Genomic DNA, 21538 nt, shown 5'->3' on the forward strand with positions numbered 1-21538 from the left:
TACCTGCAGGCAGAAAAAAGACCAAAAAAGGGGAGGGGGGTGGCATTCTCAGTGTAGTGACAAGCTCTTCCTGGGGAGAGCAGCCTGAATTTCACACAAAGAAATATGTTTTGTCACGAGTAATACGATACAAAACCAATTTGCAACCCACTCTATACTGTGACTGTCCATGGCCACTTACTTGCACTTTCAGTTTCAAGATGTCTAAGTGTGCTGACCGACTTTCATCATTCACTACAATGCATCTGCTTTGGAAAAGAAAAAAAAAACCCAGCAGATACCTGACCATCCTATGAAACCAACGCACTGATAAGGCCTTGAGACCCTAAGTTTGAGTAAAACAATGACATGAAATAAAATTATTAAACATAATAAACAATGTAGTAATGCAGTAAAATGTAATAAAGATATGTAGAAGGCAAAGGACTGAAATGAGAACAAAAAATGGGCCGACACACTGCGAACCCTCACACACCCACACATGCACTCACACAAGTGTACAAATCCAAATACACGCATATACAGCCACCGATCACAGCAGTGCTACTGCTAAAATGTTAAGTTGAACACAGAATTAGTTATCAGTCTTTTGGCAAATGTGCAGAGCACTTTTTCATGACTTAAGGAATAATCATAAAGTAGAAAGATATGTCATTCAATGAAACGTTAAAAATGGTCTTTACTTCATGTGGTGCCCATATATAAAACTTGAAAACAATAACACTTAGCAAAACATGCAGAAAGATCAAAATGCAAAACAATAATGCAGGTTCACTGGCAATACTGTCATACTTAAAGTGCAGACGCATGTGCATGTATACATATATGTATCTATATGCATATATGTATTCATGCATGAGTGTATGCGTACATATAATGTATATTATGACTGAGTATTAGGTGTGTCAAGCCTTAACAGATTACACATTTTATACATGTCATATGGTTTGTGTTCATTTTCCTCTGTGTTGCTTGTGTTCATTAATTCAAGTATAATGCTTCTTATTACTTGTTATAAAATTGCACTGTTATGAATACCTGATGAAAATATTTTCACCTTGACCTTTGAAAGAAAAAAAATTACAAAAAAAACAGCACAAGTGTCTTTTTCGTTACTCTTGAAAAAAACAACTTTGTCTTGTTTAAAAAAAAAAAGAACTCACAGCAGTACTAAACACACACACACACACACACACAGCCGCTTATCACAGCAATACTCACCACACACACATCTACACACACACAGCCGCTTATCACAGCAATACTCTGCACACACACACATCTACACACACACACAGCCACTGATCACAGCAATGCTCCACAACAACCCACCACCCACACCCAACTGAACTCATCGGACAAAAAAACTGCCTCCACCACCCACCACCACCACGCCCACCAGCTGGGCAGCTCCCCACCTCCCCCCCCCCTGCCCCCAACCCCTCCCCAAAACTCTCTCACAACTTCTGGTTCTCCACAAGGACCTGGATGGTGTCCTGGGTGGGGCAGTCGTCAGGCAGGCCATCCGAGGATGTGGAGGAGTTGTCCTGTCGGTACATGGGTAGCCGTTCCTTGCGGGACGATCCCCTGCTCCCACCCACCGATCCTCCCGCCCCTGGCCCCGCCCTCCTCACCGTCAGGTGGTGGTAGTCCCCCAGGCACACCATCTGTGCACATCGCAACATAACACTCACACAACAACATGGGGGAGTGCTCTACAAAAAACAAAAGCTACACCACTCAGAATCAAAAGTTGGAACAAATTAGTATGTTTCGATCGTTTCACCACCATCTTGCTTTACTCTACATGTATATTTGGCCCCACCCTCCACACACACACAAAATACACGTGCATGCACACAAGCACGCACGCACACACACGAGCATGTCCACACACACATACACACAATATTACAGTTTCAGTTTCTGTGACATAAGTCACCAATTCACTTTAAGTTTAACCAATTCACTTTAAGTTTCAAGGGCACATGGCTGATCCATAAATGCTGCACCACATCTGCTTCAGGGGAAAGAAAAACAAACAAACAAACAAAAATCGTAGCACCGCATCTGCTTCAGGGGAAAGAAAAACAAACAAACAAACAAAAATTGTAACAAATACCTAACACTCAAAATCACACAGCAAAGCAGAACTGTTACTCACAATGAGGTAGCAGATGATGAGGCCCAGCAGGGCCCCTCCCAACACGTCACTCCAGTGATGCTTGTAGTCAGAGACCCGGGACAGACAGGTGTAGAACGCCATGCAGAACACCGCCACCTGCAAGAAAATTATCAACCACTTTATAGGCCACAACACTGTATCTTATTTTCTGTATCTTGTCCCCACCTGAAAGTTTATAGATCACAACATTGGATCTTTTTTTCAATTCTATTTATTTATCTTGTCTTTTACAGTATCTATTTTCTATGAGGTTTTAACCTAATGGCTTCATGATATGCCACACGGCTGGTATGCTCAACTTTGCCAGTGTGTACTGACGTGTGATATATATGAGAGAGTGGGGTGGTTGGTAGGGTAATTGGGTGTGAATGAATGTATGCGAGAGCTTGAGTTTACGTGCTGAAGGAAATGAATGTTCCCTTTCTCAGTTCCCTTTCTCATGATTAAGTCTGAAACATATGCTTTTCCAAATACTCAACTTTAACTTTATTAATAAGGACAATGTGATGCATATTTCAATGAAGGGTCATGTTCTAAAAGTGACTGCACTTAATGTGATCAATGTTACATGTACTCAAGCCAACATACAAAGTTCTGTGTTTACAGATGGTAAAATTGTTTCTTATCCTGTCTCACCTGCAGCACTGGGCGTAACAGTTTGGCCTGGCCACAAACCAGACGATTCTGCAGGTAAAACTGAAAAAAACAAGACAAACAAGTTAGGTTGACTGACTGACATGGATAATTACATAGCACCTTTCCTCAGAGTCCAAACTCAAATGGCTGATGAGGAAGACAAGACTGTGTAGCTATCTATGCACACAAGAATTTTGCCAGGGGGCAACTCTTGTTGCCATGGGCTCTTTTACATGCATTAAAAGCATGCTACACATGCGACTGAGTTTAGCATCTCATCCAAATGACTAGTGTCCAGAACTCCACTTCAGGTCTAGTGCAGGGGGAGAAAATTCTGGCAAGAATGGGATTCAATCCTGAACACTCAAAATCTGACACTTCTTAGGTGGGATGCGTTACCACTATACCACTACTCCAGGTGCCACAGACGTCTTTGTCTTTAATTGCTTGTTGCCTGGCTGACCAAACAGGGCCATACCAGGGCTGAAAAACTATAAATATCAATCCTGCAGAATCAGAGCGAAAAAAAAAAAAAAGAGCAATGCTTACATAAACCAAGAACATGCCTCTGACACGGACTATTCTGTTAACCTTTTGCCCAAACATAAAAAATTTTTTGACTGAACTGAACATTAAGATAATCATGTATGATTAACAAAACAATTCATAAGAAAAGACATACAAAAGCAAAAAACAGCCATTAGGCAACTCAAAGACATGACAGAAAGAAAAGAGCGAAGCCAGAAACAAAGAGCGACAGAACAGAGAAATTTCTGGCACAGAATTTCCAGGTGGGGATACTATTTATACTAAAGGACCACCTAGCATCACCATGGAGGGGGATGGGGAGTTGAGAGAGGTAGGGGGAGGGTTTCTTTCCAGGCAAAGTTACACCTTCACTTAGGCAAGGATCAAACAGAAGCAGTCAATACACCCCACAATTTTCAATTTTACACTAATTTTTCTTTCACACAATGACAACTTATTCCTTCTCTTATGCACAATAGAAAAGAGAAAAGCAAACGATGGTCAACAGTAAACATTTCTGTTTTCATCTTTTGTTACAACAGATTTCTCTCTGAGAAATTTGGGCTGCTCTCTCCAGGGAGAGTGTGTCGCTACAGTGATAGCGCCACCCCCCCCCCCCTTTTTTTTTTTCACATTCATTCTGCCTGCAAGTGTATTTGTGTTCCTGTCAAATGGATTTATCTACAGAATTTTACCAGGAACAACCATCTTGTTGCAGAAGGTTCTTTTACTTGCACTAAGTGCATGCTGCACACGGGACCTCCGTTTACCATTTCATCTGAATGACAAGCGTCCAGACCACTCAAGATCTAGTGGAGGGGAAGAAAATACTGACAAGTGTTTGATTTTAACCAGCACACTCAGATTTTCTTGCTTCCTAGGCAGATACATTACCTCGAGGCTAACACTCTAATATGTTAAGACTCCTTCCTTTTTCATTTTCTCTTCTCTGTCATAAGCAAGAGAACAAAATAACTGAAGAATAGATGTATCACTACACAATATTTTTCCCCCAAAAATAAGCAGCTGAATTACAAATCAAACACTGAAACAGTTAGAATAAAATCTATACAAAAATAATACAAAAAAAAAGTTTTTGGAGACAAAACCAGAAAAGCATCAACTAAACTACTACAATCAGAAACTTAACTCACCATAAGGAAAGCTGCAGAGAACATGGACATGGATGCATGACCAGAAGGGAATGACAGCCTGCACATTATATATGTAATCTTTAAAAAAAATAATTAATTAAAAAAAAAAACAAGAAAAAAAACCACATATATATATATATATATAGTTTTTTTTTGTTTTTTTTTTAAATAATTAAAAAAGGAAATTCCTGCTGTTTTACCCAGATTGTGTTGTAAATATCACATTCTATTACTTTCTCTCCCAACACATTTCTGTGTGTGAAATGGGCACTGCTTTACCAAGGGAGAGCATGCTGCCGCAGTGCACCGTAACCTGTATTTTGTTATCTTTTTTGTCTGCAAGTGTATTTATCTATTAAAGCAGATTATTCTACAGAGTTTTGCCATGGGTTCTTTTACGTGTGCTAAGTGTGTCCTGTCTCATCCGAATGACTAGTACCATGAACAGTGGAGGGGGACTAAAAATACTGATCCGTTATAGGGGACTTTGAACCTGTGGATGTTCGCCTCCTTGTTGGGTGGGTCACCACTGAGACCACCACTCCCTCATGTGCTGAAGGTTCAAAGTTGAGCTCGAGAGATGTTCCGCTGACACAGACATTCTAACGGCAAACACTGCTTGTTCTCGACATTTAAAATCCACCAGCTGTCTTATCAAATCTGTTTATCAATGTTGTTGGAAACACATACACACACACACAGCTTGAATGCACACACAGAAACACATACATACAGAGAGGCTAACAACAGCTAATGTAAACACTAGCAAATTAAAAAGGAAACTTTTCCCCCCTAAAGTTTTGTTTGACTCAACATCATTACTGTGACCTACAGGGTTCTGATTCCTGTCGTGTGCTAACTCCTACCCCACTCATGCAGAGAAATACATACAGAACATTTTCCCTTGAACTCCCAGCATAGAAGTTGTGCGCACAGCATATAAATAAAGCTTCAGTATTTTCTGCTTAAAGTTTGTTGAGCACGGCCCAAACATCATTAAAACAAAATAACCTGATAATCCAAAAACTGCTGCTGACTTTTTTCACACACACACACACACACATTCATATTTACTTACATTAGTTACAAGCTCTGTATCAGTAAAAAGCAACTCCTGTTTTTCTTTTCGTCACAACAGATTTCTCTGTGTGAATTTTGGACTGCTCTTGCTGGGGTAAGTGTGCTCCCACACTGTAATCCCATCTTTTTTCTTTCTTTTTTTTTGTTGTCTGCAAGTGTAATTGTTTTAGTATCAGAAAGGATTTTCCTGCAGAATTTTCAAGGAATAATCCTTTTGTTATTGTGGGTTCTTTAACATGTGTTAAGTCCATGCTGCACGTGGGACCTTGGTTTATCATATGATCTCATCCGAGAGACTAGCACCCTGACCAGCACTTGAAGTCTTAAGGAGGGGTTTGTGCAGGGGAGAGTAAAAATCCCGGTCCACATGTGGAATTCAAACCCATGGACACTCACTTCTTATTCGGGCGCATTCTCACCGAAATGACAGAAATTAAATCTTAAAAAAATACACACAAACCAACAACAGACAAAACAGATACTTGTTGCACACTAACCTGGCCTCCTTCATCATTGTGTAATTATGTCCAGTGCACACATTTTCTGTGATGAACACCCCTGAACAGTTGGCAGGAATATTTTCCGGGCGACACACCACCAGAAAGTGAGGTCGGAGTCCTCCAACACTGGAAAATGATTGAAACATTTTTTGTTTTGTTATTACAATGTCAAGTAACACAGCACCAGCACTTTTTTTTTTTTTTTTTTTTTTTTTTTTGAAGGATGGGGAGGGGTTAAGGAAGGGGAGAAGGAGAAAGCAAAATATCTAACAGTTTAAAATAATGTGATTTAAAAAAACCAACACCTTTTTATGTAGGTTTTATGTGATATGCTTGTACTGAATGCTTAGTTGTTTTATACTTTTTTCCATCTGGTTTAATAGTGCAATTATGTGTAAATATTTTCATGTATAATTCTTTCTACGACTTTGCTGCTTTTACATATATACACATCTTTAACAATGACCAAAACTTTCACTTTGATCATGCGTCTTAAGTGATGTGCTTTTCACTGGCTGTTTAGCTGTTATTTGATACTTTTTATTTGGTTTGAGTCTGCAATGATGTGTAAATTTTTATGTGAAGTTCTTTTCCACAACTTTGCTGTTTGCTGTTTTATTTTTTTCCTAACTAAAAACATTTTAATGTCCTTTTGTAATGTTTTCATTTTAACATGTCTTACTCAAATCATTGTAATGTGCTTTGAACCTTCTGACTGTTAGAGAACAGCAAAATATGATTTTTTTTTTAATACTATAAGAGTTTTTTAACTGAAATAGACATTCGTAACTTTTTCAAATGTGATGACTAAACAAATTCCCTGCACCAAATATAAACACAAACCCACATACACACATATACCCCCCCCCCCCTCTCTCTCTCTCTCTCTCTCTCTCTCAGATCTCTTAGCTGGCAAAAACAACTGATCATTACTGTTAGCTAAAAAAAAATCCACATGTTTATTTATTCATCTGATCAACAGAGTGACAGTACATTCAGTAACAAATGGAACATATATGGATTTTGACCATGAAAGCTTGCAAAGTCAAGATTCCAAATACTACAACTCTGCAACATGTTTAACTCACTCCAGACGAACAGTTTTCTCCCTTGCTTTACCATGCAAACGACCCATTTGTTAGGTTTAGGAAAAAATCACCAAAAATACAAAACACAAAGTAACTGAATGAAACTCCCTGTACTTAACCCACTGAGCCCTCTTCTACTGTCATGTGTACGCCCACCCCCATCCCTCTCTTCACAGCCCTCAGTCACTGTCAGTACCTTCTTGCTGGTAGCTTTCTACATTGCAGATACTTTATTCAACGTCTTCATCATCTTCGTCAATGCCGAAACCATCAGTTTGAAGCATTTCAATCACTTCAGCAGCAGTAAAAAGCCGCTGTCGTGATCTAGTTTGCTCCAAAAATTTCCACTTGCATTGCCTGCGACACCATTTTCGATATGTGTGCAGATTAGTTTGTCATGTGGGGTACCAAGGTCAACGGCTGGCCAGCAAGTGTATAGTCATGGAAACCTCAAGAAGAAACTTTCCATTCGACCCTTGACACGTTCGCAATGCCCAGTGTAGCTGTGATTTTTATGCCACCCCATGAGGAAAACGTGGACAAATTTTTAATTGTTGAAACCGCTATAGCGTTCCATCATCCGGAACGCTACCGTATGTCCGGAACGCAACAGCGTTCCATCGCCCGGGATGAGTTAAGACTTTCTTCATGGTGTTGTCACTTCAGCCTCTCTCTCTCTCCCAAACACACGCACACACACACACACACACTTTCATGATTTAATTAAACTGTGGCTTCAGCACAGATGATTTCAGAAAACAACACTAAAAACAACAAATTTATTATGACAGCATCAAAGGAAAAATAAGTGTTAGCATTACTTTACAACACACTAAAGTATCCTATGCAACACTGCAAGTTTGGTAAGTCTTTAATTTTACCTGTTTTTCTGCAAGAAACAAGTTCCATAATGAGAATACAGACTTCGGACATAAACACACACACACACACACACACTCACACAAGAAAACACACACACACTACACACATACACGCCATACAATTGCAAGCAGATATCAACGTGCTAGCAAGATCTCTCTCATGCACACACACACACACACACACACACACACATTCACCACTTTAAACATACCACCACTACTACTACTGCTAGCATCTGATCTTTTTCCTTCACACCTACCTGAACTTGCCAACCTCCGTCAGAAGCTGGGTGACTGCGGCCCCAAAGAAGAAGGTGATGACCATACAGTAGCTGGACTCCACACATGACCTGGGAACCAGCGGTATCTCTGTGGGCACCAGAACACAGCAGCGTGTTGTTCTCTGCAGGAGACACTCCACCAGCAAAATCTACACAAAACGATCAAACAAATAATATCGTTCACAAATCAAACATCTGCCTGAGTAATCAAGATCATTCATAAATTCATCCAGAATCTACATGAACAATCAATAGCTTTCATGAATGAAAAAACATATTATACATAATATAAATAATCTATATTATTCATATATCCAAATTGAATGTGAAATGAAACAGGTATAAATCAATGCTATTTGACATAAAATAGATAGACAATATGTTTATTTTTTTATGCTAAATCATAGTGCAGTGTAACGAAAACATGCATCATATCAATGTTACTGCTTTGTATTCTTATCAAACTCATCTACTGTATAATGCCTAAGCTATGATACAAATTTTCTGTTGTCTTTTTCCGTATTATTTTCCTTTCACCTTTTTGTTTATATTTCAAATAAATCATCAAACAAACAATACATAATATATATGTATAGATTCATACAGATATATATGTGATGGTGATGTTCATCCTCCGGATTTGAAGATGACCATGGCTTCACAAAATCAGATGGAAGATCGGTGGCCGTGGGGCCGGAGGTGACTCAAAGATCACATCATCAACATCACAACAATCACACATGCAGATGGAACCTGACACTATTACCAGACAGTTGTCCACAGCATTCACAAAAAGTTATGGACCACTTGGGAACTCCTAAGGTTTTCTTCTTGAGGGCATGATGAAATGACGCTAATTTTTTCAGCAGAAAGCAGTGTACACATCTACTGTAATCTGCACGTCATAAAACCAAAGCCACTTTTTCGCACGTGTGCTTCCATATTTTTTTTTACAATGAAGAAACACAGCTATCGTTTATAACCACTGAAAAACTGAATTCTTGGCTGAAACAAACTGTTTAAGCTGTTCAAGGTGCAGTTATGCCCAAAACAGCCGCTTGTGAATTCAACCAATGAGAGGCCAGTGGCAGACCATACGCATCCTGCATTATTTAAATCACTCAGATTCCATTTTATGAAGCATACTTTCTTGATATGGTCCTTAAAATTTGTCAATTTAGCATATCAAAAAATCAATAAAAAGAAGTAAAAAACAAGTCAAATGTAGAAGGGGTGGGGGTGCAAAGAAATGGTTGGACTCACACAAGGAATAGGCAGTCAGATAAAGAGGAGTGGATGTGTGGGTGGACTCAAACCGATGATAGTCTGGTAGATGTAGAGGGTTAGGGATGGGAGGTGGGGGTGGACTCGCACAGATGATAGATCGGATGTAGAGGGGTGGGTGTGTGGGTGGACTCACACAGATGATAGTCAGTCAAATGTAGAGTGGTAGGGGTGGGAGGTGGGGGTGGAATTACACAGGGAACAGGCTGTCAGGTGTAGAGGGGTGTGGGTGGTGTGGGTGCACTCATACACAGAATGGGTAGTCAGATCCAGAGGGGATGGGGGTGGGGGTAGACACACACAGATGATAGGCAGTCAGATGTAAAGGGGTGGGAGGGAGGGTGGATTCAGATGATATGCAGTCAGATGTAGAGGGGTAGGGGTGGGGGTGGACTCACACAGATAATAGCCATCAAGATGTATAGGGATGTGGGGTGTGGGTGGACTCACACAGATGATGGGCAGCCCCATGCTGACCAGCGCCAGGATCCAGGTTGGTACGGTGTCCTCCCTGTATGGATGTTTCAGACTCCGGTCATCACAGAAAAATCCCCGATGGATGGGCTCTGCTGCCACACTGATCAGCAGGATTGGCCCTGACACTGTCATATCAAAAAATATATATCATTATCATCATCACTGATTATAAAGTATTGAGTGCATTATCTTTGGTAAGAGACCGAACCCTATGCACCTTCCACAGTCATTTGCACAACAAGCTGCTACCTTGGGAGAACTGGATGACAGCTACCTTAGAGGCACTATTCGTTTCCTGTCGTTCATCCATACAGGGTTCAACCACACACTCACACACATATGTATATATATATATATATATATAATATATATATATATATATATATATATATATATATATATATATTAGAGTAGATTTTACCACAAATTTTACATGGGACAACTCTCTTGTTGCCATGGTTTTTTGACTCATTTGTGTAAACAAAGTGAGTCTATGCAATAACCAGGTTTTCGGTTGTGTGTGTGTGTGTGTGTGTGTGTGAGCGGTGTGTTTTTGTGTCCGTGGTAAACTTTTACATTGCTATTTCTCTGGAAATACTTTGTTAGTACACGTACAAAATTTGACTTAAACATAGTTGGGAAAAAAAATCTTCACAGTCATACCAATAATAGGTTGTAAGTCTCCCAAACAAAGCCATATTTCCCGATCATTAACGGTTTATTTCGATGAGGCTCGTTCCGGATTCCAAAACTCTGCTAATCCTGTCCCAGCAGCCAGAATGTAAGCTATGCTTGGGAAGAGGGCATGACATTGTTTTTCTTGTTTGCAATTACAAGAAAAGAAATACAAATTCTAGACAGAACACATACAGCGACACTAACTACATCATTGTGTTTACTGCATATCAATATTCTAAACTGGATACTGAATTAACTGGAATGAACATAAAAGAAAAATTGAATCTAACCTGTCTTTCATTTTCAGTCAGCGTGTTGTTGGACTGTTTTGTGCAGATCTACCTACATGTTGCACTTGCTGTGTGCCTGAGGTGATGTCAACATCTCCTATACAGCTGAATTAAAAGAATTTCTTAAATAAACGAGATATATCATTATCAAGAAAACATTAATTAATGACATTATTACCTAATTTTCCTCAAATATTGTGCTAAAAAGACCCACAGCTTTTTACATGGACTTTGGTCAAGTGACGTCAGATGTGGAGTTGTGTTGGGGATTGGACAACGTGTTTCTAAACAGAACATTCTTGGTTCGATCCTGCCAGCAGGCCTTTTGTTTTAAGTATGCGAAGTACATGCTGAATGTGAGATCTTGATTTACCATCCTATCCAAATGGTTAACATCTAGACCATTACTGAAGACCTGGAGGAGGGGAAGAAAATTCTGGGAAGAGTGCGATCTGAACCCACACCCTCTTCCTCTCACTTCTTATGTGGACACGTTACCACAAAGCCACCATGACCACTCCACATTTTTCCATAACACAGGAGAAAAAAACAAAACAAACACAACCACTTATAAACAAAAAAAAAGATGAGTATGTCACATTTTCGACACAAAATGCATGCAAAACATCTTAAACAAATGCTGAAAAAACAGACAACTGTCAGGATATTAAACATGTATTTTTTGCCGCGACACTGACATTCTTCTTCTTCTTTTTCTTTCCGTTACACGACCAACATCGACTTGCCGATGACTCTGTCGTGGTTCATGCATGCTGGGTATTTTCGTGTCTCCATAACCCACCGAACACTGACATGGATTACAGGATCTTTAACGTGCGTATTTGATTTTCTGCGTGCGTATACACACGAAGGGGGATCAGGCACTAGCAGGTCTCCACATATGTTGACCTGGGAGATCGGAAAAATCTCCACCCTTTACCCACCAGGCGCTGTTACCGAGATTCGAACCCCGGACCCTCAGATTGAAAGTCCAACGCTTTAACCACTCGGCTATTGCGCCCGTCATTTAATCATTCATAATTGCAGTAGACTGTGATGTGGACAGCCGAAGAAAAACCCAACCCGCAGTTTGAGAGGGCAAGCACACCATTACAATCAGCATCAACTCACGCCACGATAAGCTTAACATTTTGTGTTGCCACTGCTCCAGTGGTCGTTTTCGAAAGCAAACTAGATTTAGCTTCATCATATTGTGTGTTTTTTTCACTTAATATTGCCACAAACACAGCACACTTACAAACCTTTCACACGGGCATATTTCATGTCAAAACTTCTTAGAACTCACCAACGCACAAGCAGACAATGTCGACAAAAGCGCGAAAACAAAATCGTTTTCGGGCCAGCATTCTATTTGGTCCGTCTGCATACGCCGCCATCTCCAACAGTAGAAGGGAAATAACTGACAAGAACTTTGGCTTCAAAACAGACGATATGACGTCACACATCTGCCCACGCCTATTTGCGAATGTTGACAGACGGTGTTTGATGTGTATGCTATTTTTGATATCATGGAATCAGACGTATTGAACCTTGCACTCTATGTGCTCAAATAAGGATTGCGGATTGTGTGCGCACGTTCAAACGATCATAAAATGTATTGTATCTGTTAAAATGCAACTTGAAGAAACACTGAGAGCGACGGAGTGAAATAAGGAGTGTTTTCAGTTCGTTATTATTCACGAAGGCGTGGCTGCCAAGTGCCAGGTCATGTTTGGTACGAACCACAACCTAAAGAAGCAAAAGATTATGCGGACGTCATACAGGTGTGACACCTATTTTTGGAGTCGGTGAACTGTGTACGCTATTTTGTCTTCAGTTCACATTTTTTTCGTCTTTCCACTTCAAGTAACCAATCGACTATCGACTGACACTGACTTAAGTGATACCCTCTCTCTCTCTCTCTCTCTCTCTCTCTCTCTCTCTCTCGCTCTGTCTGTCTCTCTCTGTCATTCTTCGTTTATTTAGTTATAAAAAAAAAGAAAAAGAAACTAATACTGCTGCCGGAAAAATAATCCTAAGTGGCTGGCCTGCTCTTGCGCCGATATAGTATCACTGAGCAGTTTAGAAATATACTTTTGCCTATGTTGTATTATAGTAGCCTACATTATATTGTATATGTATGAGGCCAGTATTGTACAACTGTTGTCACAAATGTATTTCTCAGTGGGAAATTAGGTTTCAGTGTTCTCCCTTGGGACAATGCGTCAGGCTGTTTCGTCAACTTGCTTTACAGAGTGGATTTTTATACAGCCGGGATTTTGTCAGGGACAGTTGATGCTATGGGTTCCAGTATGTGTGCAGCCGGAGCCCCTTAACTCGGACAGTGAAGCTCAAATGGTGGTGCGGGTGCTAGTCAAGTTGTCACATTCGGATGGATGGATAGGCGCGCGCATGTGTATGTGCCGTCTGGGTGTCCGGAGTTGGGTGTGTGTACATGTTTATGTGTGTGCGTGTGTGTGTGTGTGCGTGTGTGCAGTGTACAGTACGTGTGTGTGCGTGCGTGTGCCGTGCCGAGAGGGAGAGGAGACAGAGAGAGAGACTGAGTGTGTGTCTCATAAACCGTGTTAAGGTTTAATTGACAACAAAGAGAGTTTTTGTTGTTGTTTTGTGTGTCTGTGTCTGTGAGTGACTGTGTGCGCGCATGCCGTGAGTGTGTGTGCATGTGTGTGTGTGTGTGCGCTCGCATGAAGTGTATGTGTGGGTGTCCGGAGTGGGTGTGTGTGTGTACATGTTTAGTGTGTGTACGTGTGTGTATATATATATATATATATATATATATATATATATATGTGTGTGTGTGTGCGTGTGCCGAGAGAGACAGAGGGAGAGAGTAAGACAGAAAGAGAGAGAGGGAGAGAGAGACTGCGTGTATGTGCGTCTTATAAACCTCATTAAGGTTTAATTGATAATTAAAATTTATAAGTTCTGATTCACACCTCTGTTTTTTAATCAGCACCAAGAGGAGCTCACGTTCAACGACTGACCAACAGACTCGGAGGAAAAAAGGTACAAAGCACAATGATCGCGATAAATACTGAACACGTGTTGCATATTTATTATCACAGAGATGTTATATGATTCAAAATAACAAATACACATTATCACACCCGCCCAGACAGACAGGAGCAGGCTATCAATAAAATTATATTCCAGCACTGGTTCACACACACACACACACACACAACACACACACACACCCGGGCCGGGGCACATATTTATGCATAGGCGCAAAAGCCATATCATCAATACAGGAAATGGAATGATACGCATTATTTGAATTAAAAGACCACCCCGTAAGCCCTGAGTGGGCTTACTTTAAAATGAAGACAGTATAATGACTTTGACAGAAAAAGGCAGTGAATTCCAAATTAATTCTATACAGCTAAAAAAAAAAACAACAAAAAAACTGATAAAAGATTTGTCACCGCGTGTCTCTCTGCTGAGTTTTAGCCCAGAAAAGAGAGAGTGAAAGTTTGCACTATGACACAAAAACAGTGAAAAAAAAAACATGCTCCACCCCATGACAAAACCAACCAGAGACTAAATAACAATAATAGTAATAATGATAATACAATGATGCTAATAATAATGGTGATGATGATAATACTAATATTGCTCTCTACCACCTTTGCACAAGAGCACATAGTGCTAACAATTGACCTCATTAACCTTTAGGGGGGAAATCAAAATCACAGGGCACTATAATCCAGACTTAAAACCAACAAACAAGAGAAAATGGAATGTGTTAATTATAACACACACACACACACACACACACACACACGCACGCACGCACGCACAACATACATGCACAATACACACACACACACACACACACTGTAATTTGTTTGCCACCAGGTACCATGGTCATTGCAGTATTGCTCCGCAGATCCTATGCAGTGTATGGCACACTCTCTTGGCTGCCAAACGCTCCACACAGATCTTCCACCAGTTAATGGGAAATGCTCCACTCAGATCTTCCACCAGTTAATGGGAAATGCTCCACTCAGATCTTCCGTCAGTTATGACACTCTCCTTGCCAGACTGGTTCGTACCATGAGCCATCTCTCTGTTAAACAGCGGCAGAAAGAGTCGGCTGAACGAACACAATGTGATGTGTGTGGTATGTTGGTGGTGGTGATTGTGATGTGGTATGTGTTGCGTGTGTGTGAGAGCGGGAGGGAGAGAGAGAGAATGTGTGTGTGTATGTGTGCGTGCGTGTGCGCGTGCGCGCGTGTAGGCCTATGTGTTTGGGGAAAAATAGAGAGGAATCGTGTTTAGAAACATTTTCCCCTTAAAGTTTGTTGTGTTGTTCAAAACTTTTTTTTTTCTGATGTGTGTGTGTGTGTGTGTGTGTTTATGCCTGTCTTAATCATTTCGTTTGTGTGATTGTCGATGTGTGTTTGAGCAGACACTAAAATTTACCCATCGAGGAATTATTATCTGATGAGTGTATTATATTGTATGCTATTGTATTGTACACTCTCCAACATGGACTTTCTGCCAGTTGTGGCAAACGCTGCACACAATATCTTCAACCACGGAGCGGTGGCCAAGTGGACAGCGCCCGACTTGAAAGCGAGGGACTCGGGTTGGATTCAAGTTCCGATAGGGATTTTTTTTTTTACCCCCAACCTCCAGCTCATGCCCTTCTAGACATGAAGTTGTGGCCTGTGTGGTAGTCTTTCGGATGAGACCGGCGTAAACCAAGGTCCAGTAAGCCGCTTGCACCCAGCCCACGTCTTAAAAGAATCCTAAATATAAACAGGTTTCTTTTCTGGCAAAACCTTTTGCAGAAAAAAATCCACTATGACAATTAATTAAGAGAAAAGGCGACTGCACCTGCAGACAGAATAAAAATAAAGAAAAACATAAAAACGGGTGCACTGTAGTGACGCGCTCTTCGCCAGAATGAGAAAAGCAGCTCGAATTTCATACAAACAAAAACGAAAACTGAAAAAAAAAGAGAAGAAGGAAACAAGTCTAAGTTTCAGTTTCCAGGTGGTGTCAAAGTGTGTGGATTGATTCATTTTCGCAACACCACGTCTGCTGTCTGTCTGTCTATATCTATCTCTGTATCTCTCTTTCTGTGTGTGTGTGTGTGTGTCTCTCTCTCTCTCTGCACACACACACACACACACACACACACACACATATATATATATATATATGGAATAAGATTTTAAAAGAAAAAAACCGGAGCATACGCCTGACATTTTCAAAAACCTAAAGTGCCAGTCACGCCCGGAGACAAGACCTCAAGGCCATAGTTTTGACAAGCAAAACAAACACACAACACCACAACTGATTCGGTATAATACAATATCCTACTCGCCGCTGCACCAGCACCAGCATCTCTGCCACTTCGCAAAGTCTGTCTACTTCTGCACGTGCACCTGTATGCTGCTGTCCCTGGGCGAGTCTGCATCTCCCGAGGCGATGGAGGTGCTGGTGTCCTGGTGGCGGTACATGGGCAGCTCCTCCTTGTGGTATTCCTGGAGGGCAGCCAGGGTCCGCTGCAGGCTCAGGTAGTGGAAGTCTCCCAGCCACACCATCTGTGTGTGTGAGGGATAAAACAAGGTGGATGGGTTGGACAAGGTGGGGTACTGTTGTGACGAAAGCGGGTTTTCAAGAACTGTTTGACAAGGTGGACGAATGTTCAATATTTCTTCCGTTCGGACGAATTCTTATATTTGCTATATACACCACCATCTGCTGCGAAAATGCCTGATCAGCAGCTTAACCCAATACGTTTGTCAGACCTTGAGTGCATGCATTCAATATATTTGTGTACCTATCAGAGTGAATTTCCCTAACCGAATTTTGCCCAGAAGACAATATAATAATTTTGTTGCCACAGGTTCCTTTTAAGTGCGCTAAGAGCGTGCTGCACACAGGACATCAGTTTGTCGTCTCGTCCGAATGATTAGACGTTCGGTTTGATTTTGAATTTCAAGTAAACTTTTGGAGAAAGGGCAATACCGGGATTCGAACCCAAACTCTCGTGGACACTGAATTGGTAGATAAGCGTCAAAACTATTCTGCCACCTCTTCCCATGTTTAGGGGGGACACACACACACACACAGAAAGCACGTGCTAACCGTCAGATAGCAGACGAAGGTGCCCAGCAGGGCCCCTCCCAACACGTCACTCCAGTGATGCTTGTAGTCAGAGACCCGGGACAGACAGGTGTAGAACGCCATGCAGAACACCGCCACCTGTAGAAATGGGCGCACCATCTTCACCGTCCTGCATACCAGGCGACCCTGCAGGTAAAACTGGAAAAGAAAAAAAAAACGAATAAGAATATATTCCCACCTATCGCCAGTATTTTTCTTCCCCCTCAACTAAACATTGAGTTATGGTCGGAATGCTTGTCGTTCGGATGAGATGATAAACGGAGGTCTCGTGTGTAGCATGTACTTAGCGCACGTAAAACAACCCATGGCAACTGAAGGTTTGTCTCTGGCAAATAATCTGTAATAAAAAAGAAAAAGAGAAGAAAAAAATGTGTTGTGCACTGTAGCACATCACTTTCCCTAGTGAGAGCAGTCAGAAAACTGCTGTGACAAAGAGTAATACAATACATTACAATACAATGCGATACAATACAATACAATATGAAGGGGTGTGAATAAACAAGATAAATTGTTTTTGAAATGGGAAGAAATTTGCCCTAACACTTCCACAATCTTTTTGTACTTTATCTTTACATAACTGTTACCAAATGAAGAAAAAGATGAAGGTATATACTTACAAACACATGCCTGCTAATGAACATCAATGTTGTTTTCCTTTTAAAGATAAATGGATCACACCTTTGTGAAATGGAAAGCAAACACGAAAAGTACGAACTGAAAAAAAAAACCTTTGAAAAAATGGTTTTGTTGTTTTTTTGTTTTTTGTTTTTGTTTGTTTGTTTGTTTGTTTTCCCTTGCACTGATGATTATATTTCTTTCAATGAAACATCATGTTTAACATACTTTTGCACAGTTCACATATGTCACTATAAGAAAATTACATCCTCGACACAATTGGGCGATTGCAAATAATTTCAGTGACTATTAACTTGCAAGGGTATTTCTATTTCTTAATACACAAAAGACAAAAAGAAATATAGTAAAAATGAAAAAAAATAAAATAATGTAAAAAAAATCCCCCCCGCACCCTCCCCCCCCCCACCACACACACACACAAACACAAAACCAACTAATTATCAGTCTTTGGTGTTATCGTTGTTGTTGCTTCGTTCTATCTATACTTTCTTCCTCTTTTTACGTACCATTAGGAAAGTAGCAAAGTAAACTGCCATGGAGGAATGCCCGGACGGGAAGGACAACCTGCACAAAATGAACAATCATACAGAACTAACCCACACTGATTGGTGAACTTTGGGGAAAGGAGATCAATCAGTGCGGCATGAAATTCAACTGTGATGTCCACGTTTTCTGTTTTCTTTAGTGTCACTGATGATGGAGTCTCCCGTCGGACCGACGGATGAGTAGGCAGGCAGGCTTATCTGTCGGTGTGTGTCCTCACATTAGGCCGATTCTGGATGCGCAGCACTTCCCACAGTTCAGGTGTTTCAAGGGAAAACGTCTCCAGAAGTTGAGCCCTGCTTCCTTCGCTCACGCTTCTCCTTAATGGCCAGCGTTGTCTTGTTTTCAAACGTCTTTATGCCGTCTTTATATCAGTGTCATTGATAACGCCGGACAAAAATAACGCAATCCCCCGCGGAAGAAGTCAAAATAAACAATGAATACTGACATTGTATTGTATTGTGTTGCATTGTATTGCATTGTACTGTATTGTATTGCATTGTACTGTATTTTATTGTATTGTATTACTCTTTTGCCACAACTGATTTCTCTGTGTGAAATTCGGGCTGCTCTCCCCAGGGAGAACGCGTCGCTACACTAAAAGCGCCATCCCTTTTTTTACGACTCCCCGCCCCCCGCCACCCACCCCTCCTGCGTGCAGTTTTATTTGTTTTCCTACTGAGGTGGATTTCTCTACACAGTTTTGCCAGGGACAACCCCTTTGTTGCCGTGGGTTCTTTTACGTGCGCTATGTGCATGCTGCACTCGGGACCTCGGTTAATCGTCTCATCCGAATGACTAGCGTCCAGACCAGCACTCAAGGTCTAGTGGAGGGGGAGAAAATACTGATGACTGTGCGATTCGAACCAGTGCACCCAGATAATATAATATAATATAATATAACGCAAAAAAAACCCATATAACATGATATAATATAATACAACACGACACAATATAATATAATATGATATAATGCGACGCAACGCAGCGCAACGCAACACATCACAACACAACACAACACAACACAACGCAACACATCAAATCACATCACAAAACATCACAACACAACAAAACACAACACAACACAACAGACACTTAAATACTTCACACACACACACACACACACACACACACACACACACACCCAACCCTCCACCCCCACACATACACACCCAACCCCACCCTTACTACCCACCAATCACCCACCTACCCACCCGCACCCACTCACACACACACACACACACACACCTGGCCTCCTTCACGACAGATTCCTCCCCTGTGCACACGTTGTCTGTGATGAACACCTTGGAGCAGTCAGCAGGAAGGTTCTGGGGCTTGCAGGCGTCCAGAAAATGAGGCCGGAGTCGTCCAATGCTGCCAGCAGAGAGAGAGAAAGAAAGAAAGATCAGTGAAGACTGAATTCTGTTTCGCATGTCACTCCATTTCAAGCAATTTTGCTTTCTACTTCTTCTTCTCCATTCGTGGGCTTCAACTCACACGTTGACTCGTATTTACACGAGTGGGCTTTTACGTATATGACCGTTTATATCCCGCTAGGTAGGCACCTGTACTCCGTTTTCGGGGTGTGCATGCTGGGTATGTTCGTGTTTCCATAAGCTACCGAACGCTGACATGGATTATAGGATCTTTAACGTGCATATATATTATAAAAATAAGAAATAGAAATAAGAAAAAAACAAAAACCGAAAAGAACCCGTGCCTATTTGATCTTCTGCTTGCGTATACACACGAAGGGGGTTCAGGCACAAGCAGGTCTGCACATATGTTGACCTTGGATATCGGAAAAATCCCCCCCCCCCCCCCCCCCCCCCTCCAACCCCCCTGTTCTATTGTTTCATTGTTTCACTTCAAGAAAATCAATGGAGACTGAAATATGTTTCGTTGTGACGAGCATGTGCATGTAAGTTATACTCTATTTCAGTTATCTGCCTTTACCTGTCTTTCACTTCATTTTTAATGGATTCACTCATTTGTTTACTTTGTTACATTGTTTCACTTCATTATAATATGTCAAGGCCTGACTAAGCGCATTGGGTTGTACGCTGCTGCTCAGCAGATGTGGTGTAGCGTGTATGGATATGTCCGAAAGCTGTGACGCTTCCTTGAGTAAGTGAACTGAACTGAATTTACTATAATTATGTCAGGTTAAGCGCTTGTAGCTTTTAGAGGCGTTTGATTGGCTAAGAGCGGACCGGGCATGACGGGTCGTCTTTTCACTGTTAGCCGCGCGAAATTTGGCCAAGCAGAGCAAACCGATGGGCCTAGTTTGCATCAGTTTGACATGGTACAGTATACGACACCAAATAATATTTGACACAAACCAAGGGTAGGCTCTGTCAGGGCCTGACCAGCGCGTTGGGTTTTATTCGTATACGTATTGTATTGTATTGTATCACATTGTATTGTATTACTCTTTTTTGTCACAACAGATTTCTCAATGTAAAATTCGGGCTGCTCTCCCCAGGGAGAGCGCGGCGTCGCTACGCAGAGCGCCACGCATTTTATTGTGTTTTTTCCTGCCTGCAGTTTTTTTTATGTTTTCCTATTGAAGTGGATTTTCCCTGCACAACTTTGCCTTTTGTTGTCGTGGGTTCTTTTACGTGCGCTAAATGCATGCTGCACACACGGGATCTCGGTTTATCGTCTCATCCGAATGACTAGCGTCCTGACCACCAATCAAGGTCTAAGGGATGGGGAGAAAATACTGGCGGCTGTGCCGGGATTCGAACCACTGCGCTCAGATTATCTCGCTGCCTACGTGGACGCATTGCATCTAGGCCATCACACATAGGTCAGGCATCTGTGGTGTAGCGCATATGGATCAATCCACACGCTTTGACACACAGTCTTCACTTTGAAGCTATCATTCTTGCGTCCGTTTCGGAATGTCATGGATATGTATGTACTATGTCAATGTGGTAATTGAATAAAGTCTTTACAGACACTCTTGCACGCGCGCACGCATGCACAAACACACACGCGCATGCACACGCGCGCATAAACATAAACACAAGTAAAACACATGCACACACAATTCAAACACAAACATTCAAGAACGCACGCACCCCCACCCACAAACACACACATACCGTCACACACACACACACACACACA

General features: G+C 41.4%; 2 protein-coding genes and 1 long non-coding RNA gene across 4 annotated transcripts in view; 1 reads left to right on the forward strand and 2 right to left on the reverse strand.

Annotated features, from left to right (window-relative positions):
* Positions 1 to 1457: 1457 nt before the first annotated feature.
* Positions 1458 to 12503, reverse strand: LOC143294595 (phospholipid phosphatase 1-like). The gene is made up of 8 exons (XM_076605969.1): positions 12369 to 12503; positions 10068 to 10219; positions 8313 to 8482; positions 6081 to 6209; positions 4504 to 4561; positions 2822 to 2881; positions 2165 to 2281; positions 1458 to 1667 (listed from the first exon to the last, which is right to left on the reverse strand). Exons 1-8 carry the CDS (start codon positions 12457 to 12459, stop codon positions 1458 to 1460), a joined length of 987 nt encoding a protein of 328 aa, XP_076462084.1. The 5' UTR covers positions 12460 to 12503.
* Positions 12504 to 12638: 135 nt separating this feature from the next.
* Positions 12639 to 16050, forward strand: LOC143295450 (uncharacterized). Its single transcript, XR_013057017.1, has 2 exons — positions 12639 to 12846; positions 14037 to 16050. It is a non-coding gene; the product is annotated as an uncharacterized LOC143295450 (long non-coding RNA).
* Positions 14108 to 21538, reverse strand: part of LOC143295449 (phospholipid phosphatase 1-like) — a 16749-nt gene continuing 9318 nt past the window's right edge. The window contains exons 4-8 of one of the 2 annotated variants that reach the window (XM_076607151.1): positions 19652 to 19777; positions 18367 to 18424; positions 17186 to 17362; positions 16480 to 16638; positions 14108 to 15152 (exon numbers count right to left, since the gene is read on the reverse strand). In XM_076607151.1, the coding sequence (XP_076463266.1) occupies positions 15102 to 15152; positions 16480 to 16638; positions 17186 to 17362; positions 18367 to 18424; positions 19652 to 19777 (571 nt within the window). In that variant the 3' untranslated portion in view covers positions 14108 to 15101. Of the gene's footprint in view, positions 15153 to 15917; positions 16639 to 17185; positions 17363 to 18366; positions 18425 to 19651; positions 19778 to 21538 lie in introns of those variants that run through there. The other variant, XM_076607152.1, reaches the window with a different exon arrangement.

The sequence above is a fragment of the Babylonia areolata genome, chromosome 20 (assembly GCF_041734735.1).
Source record: "Babylonia areolata isolate BAREFJ2019XMU chromosome 20, ASM4173473v1, whole genome shotgun sequence".
NCBI lineage: Eukaryota > Metazoa > Mollusca > Gastropoda > Neogastropoda > Buccinidae > Babylonia > Babylonia areolata.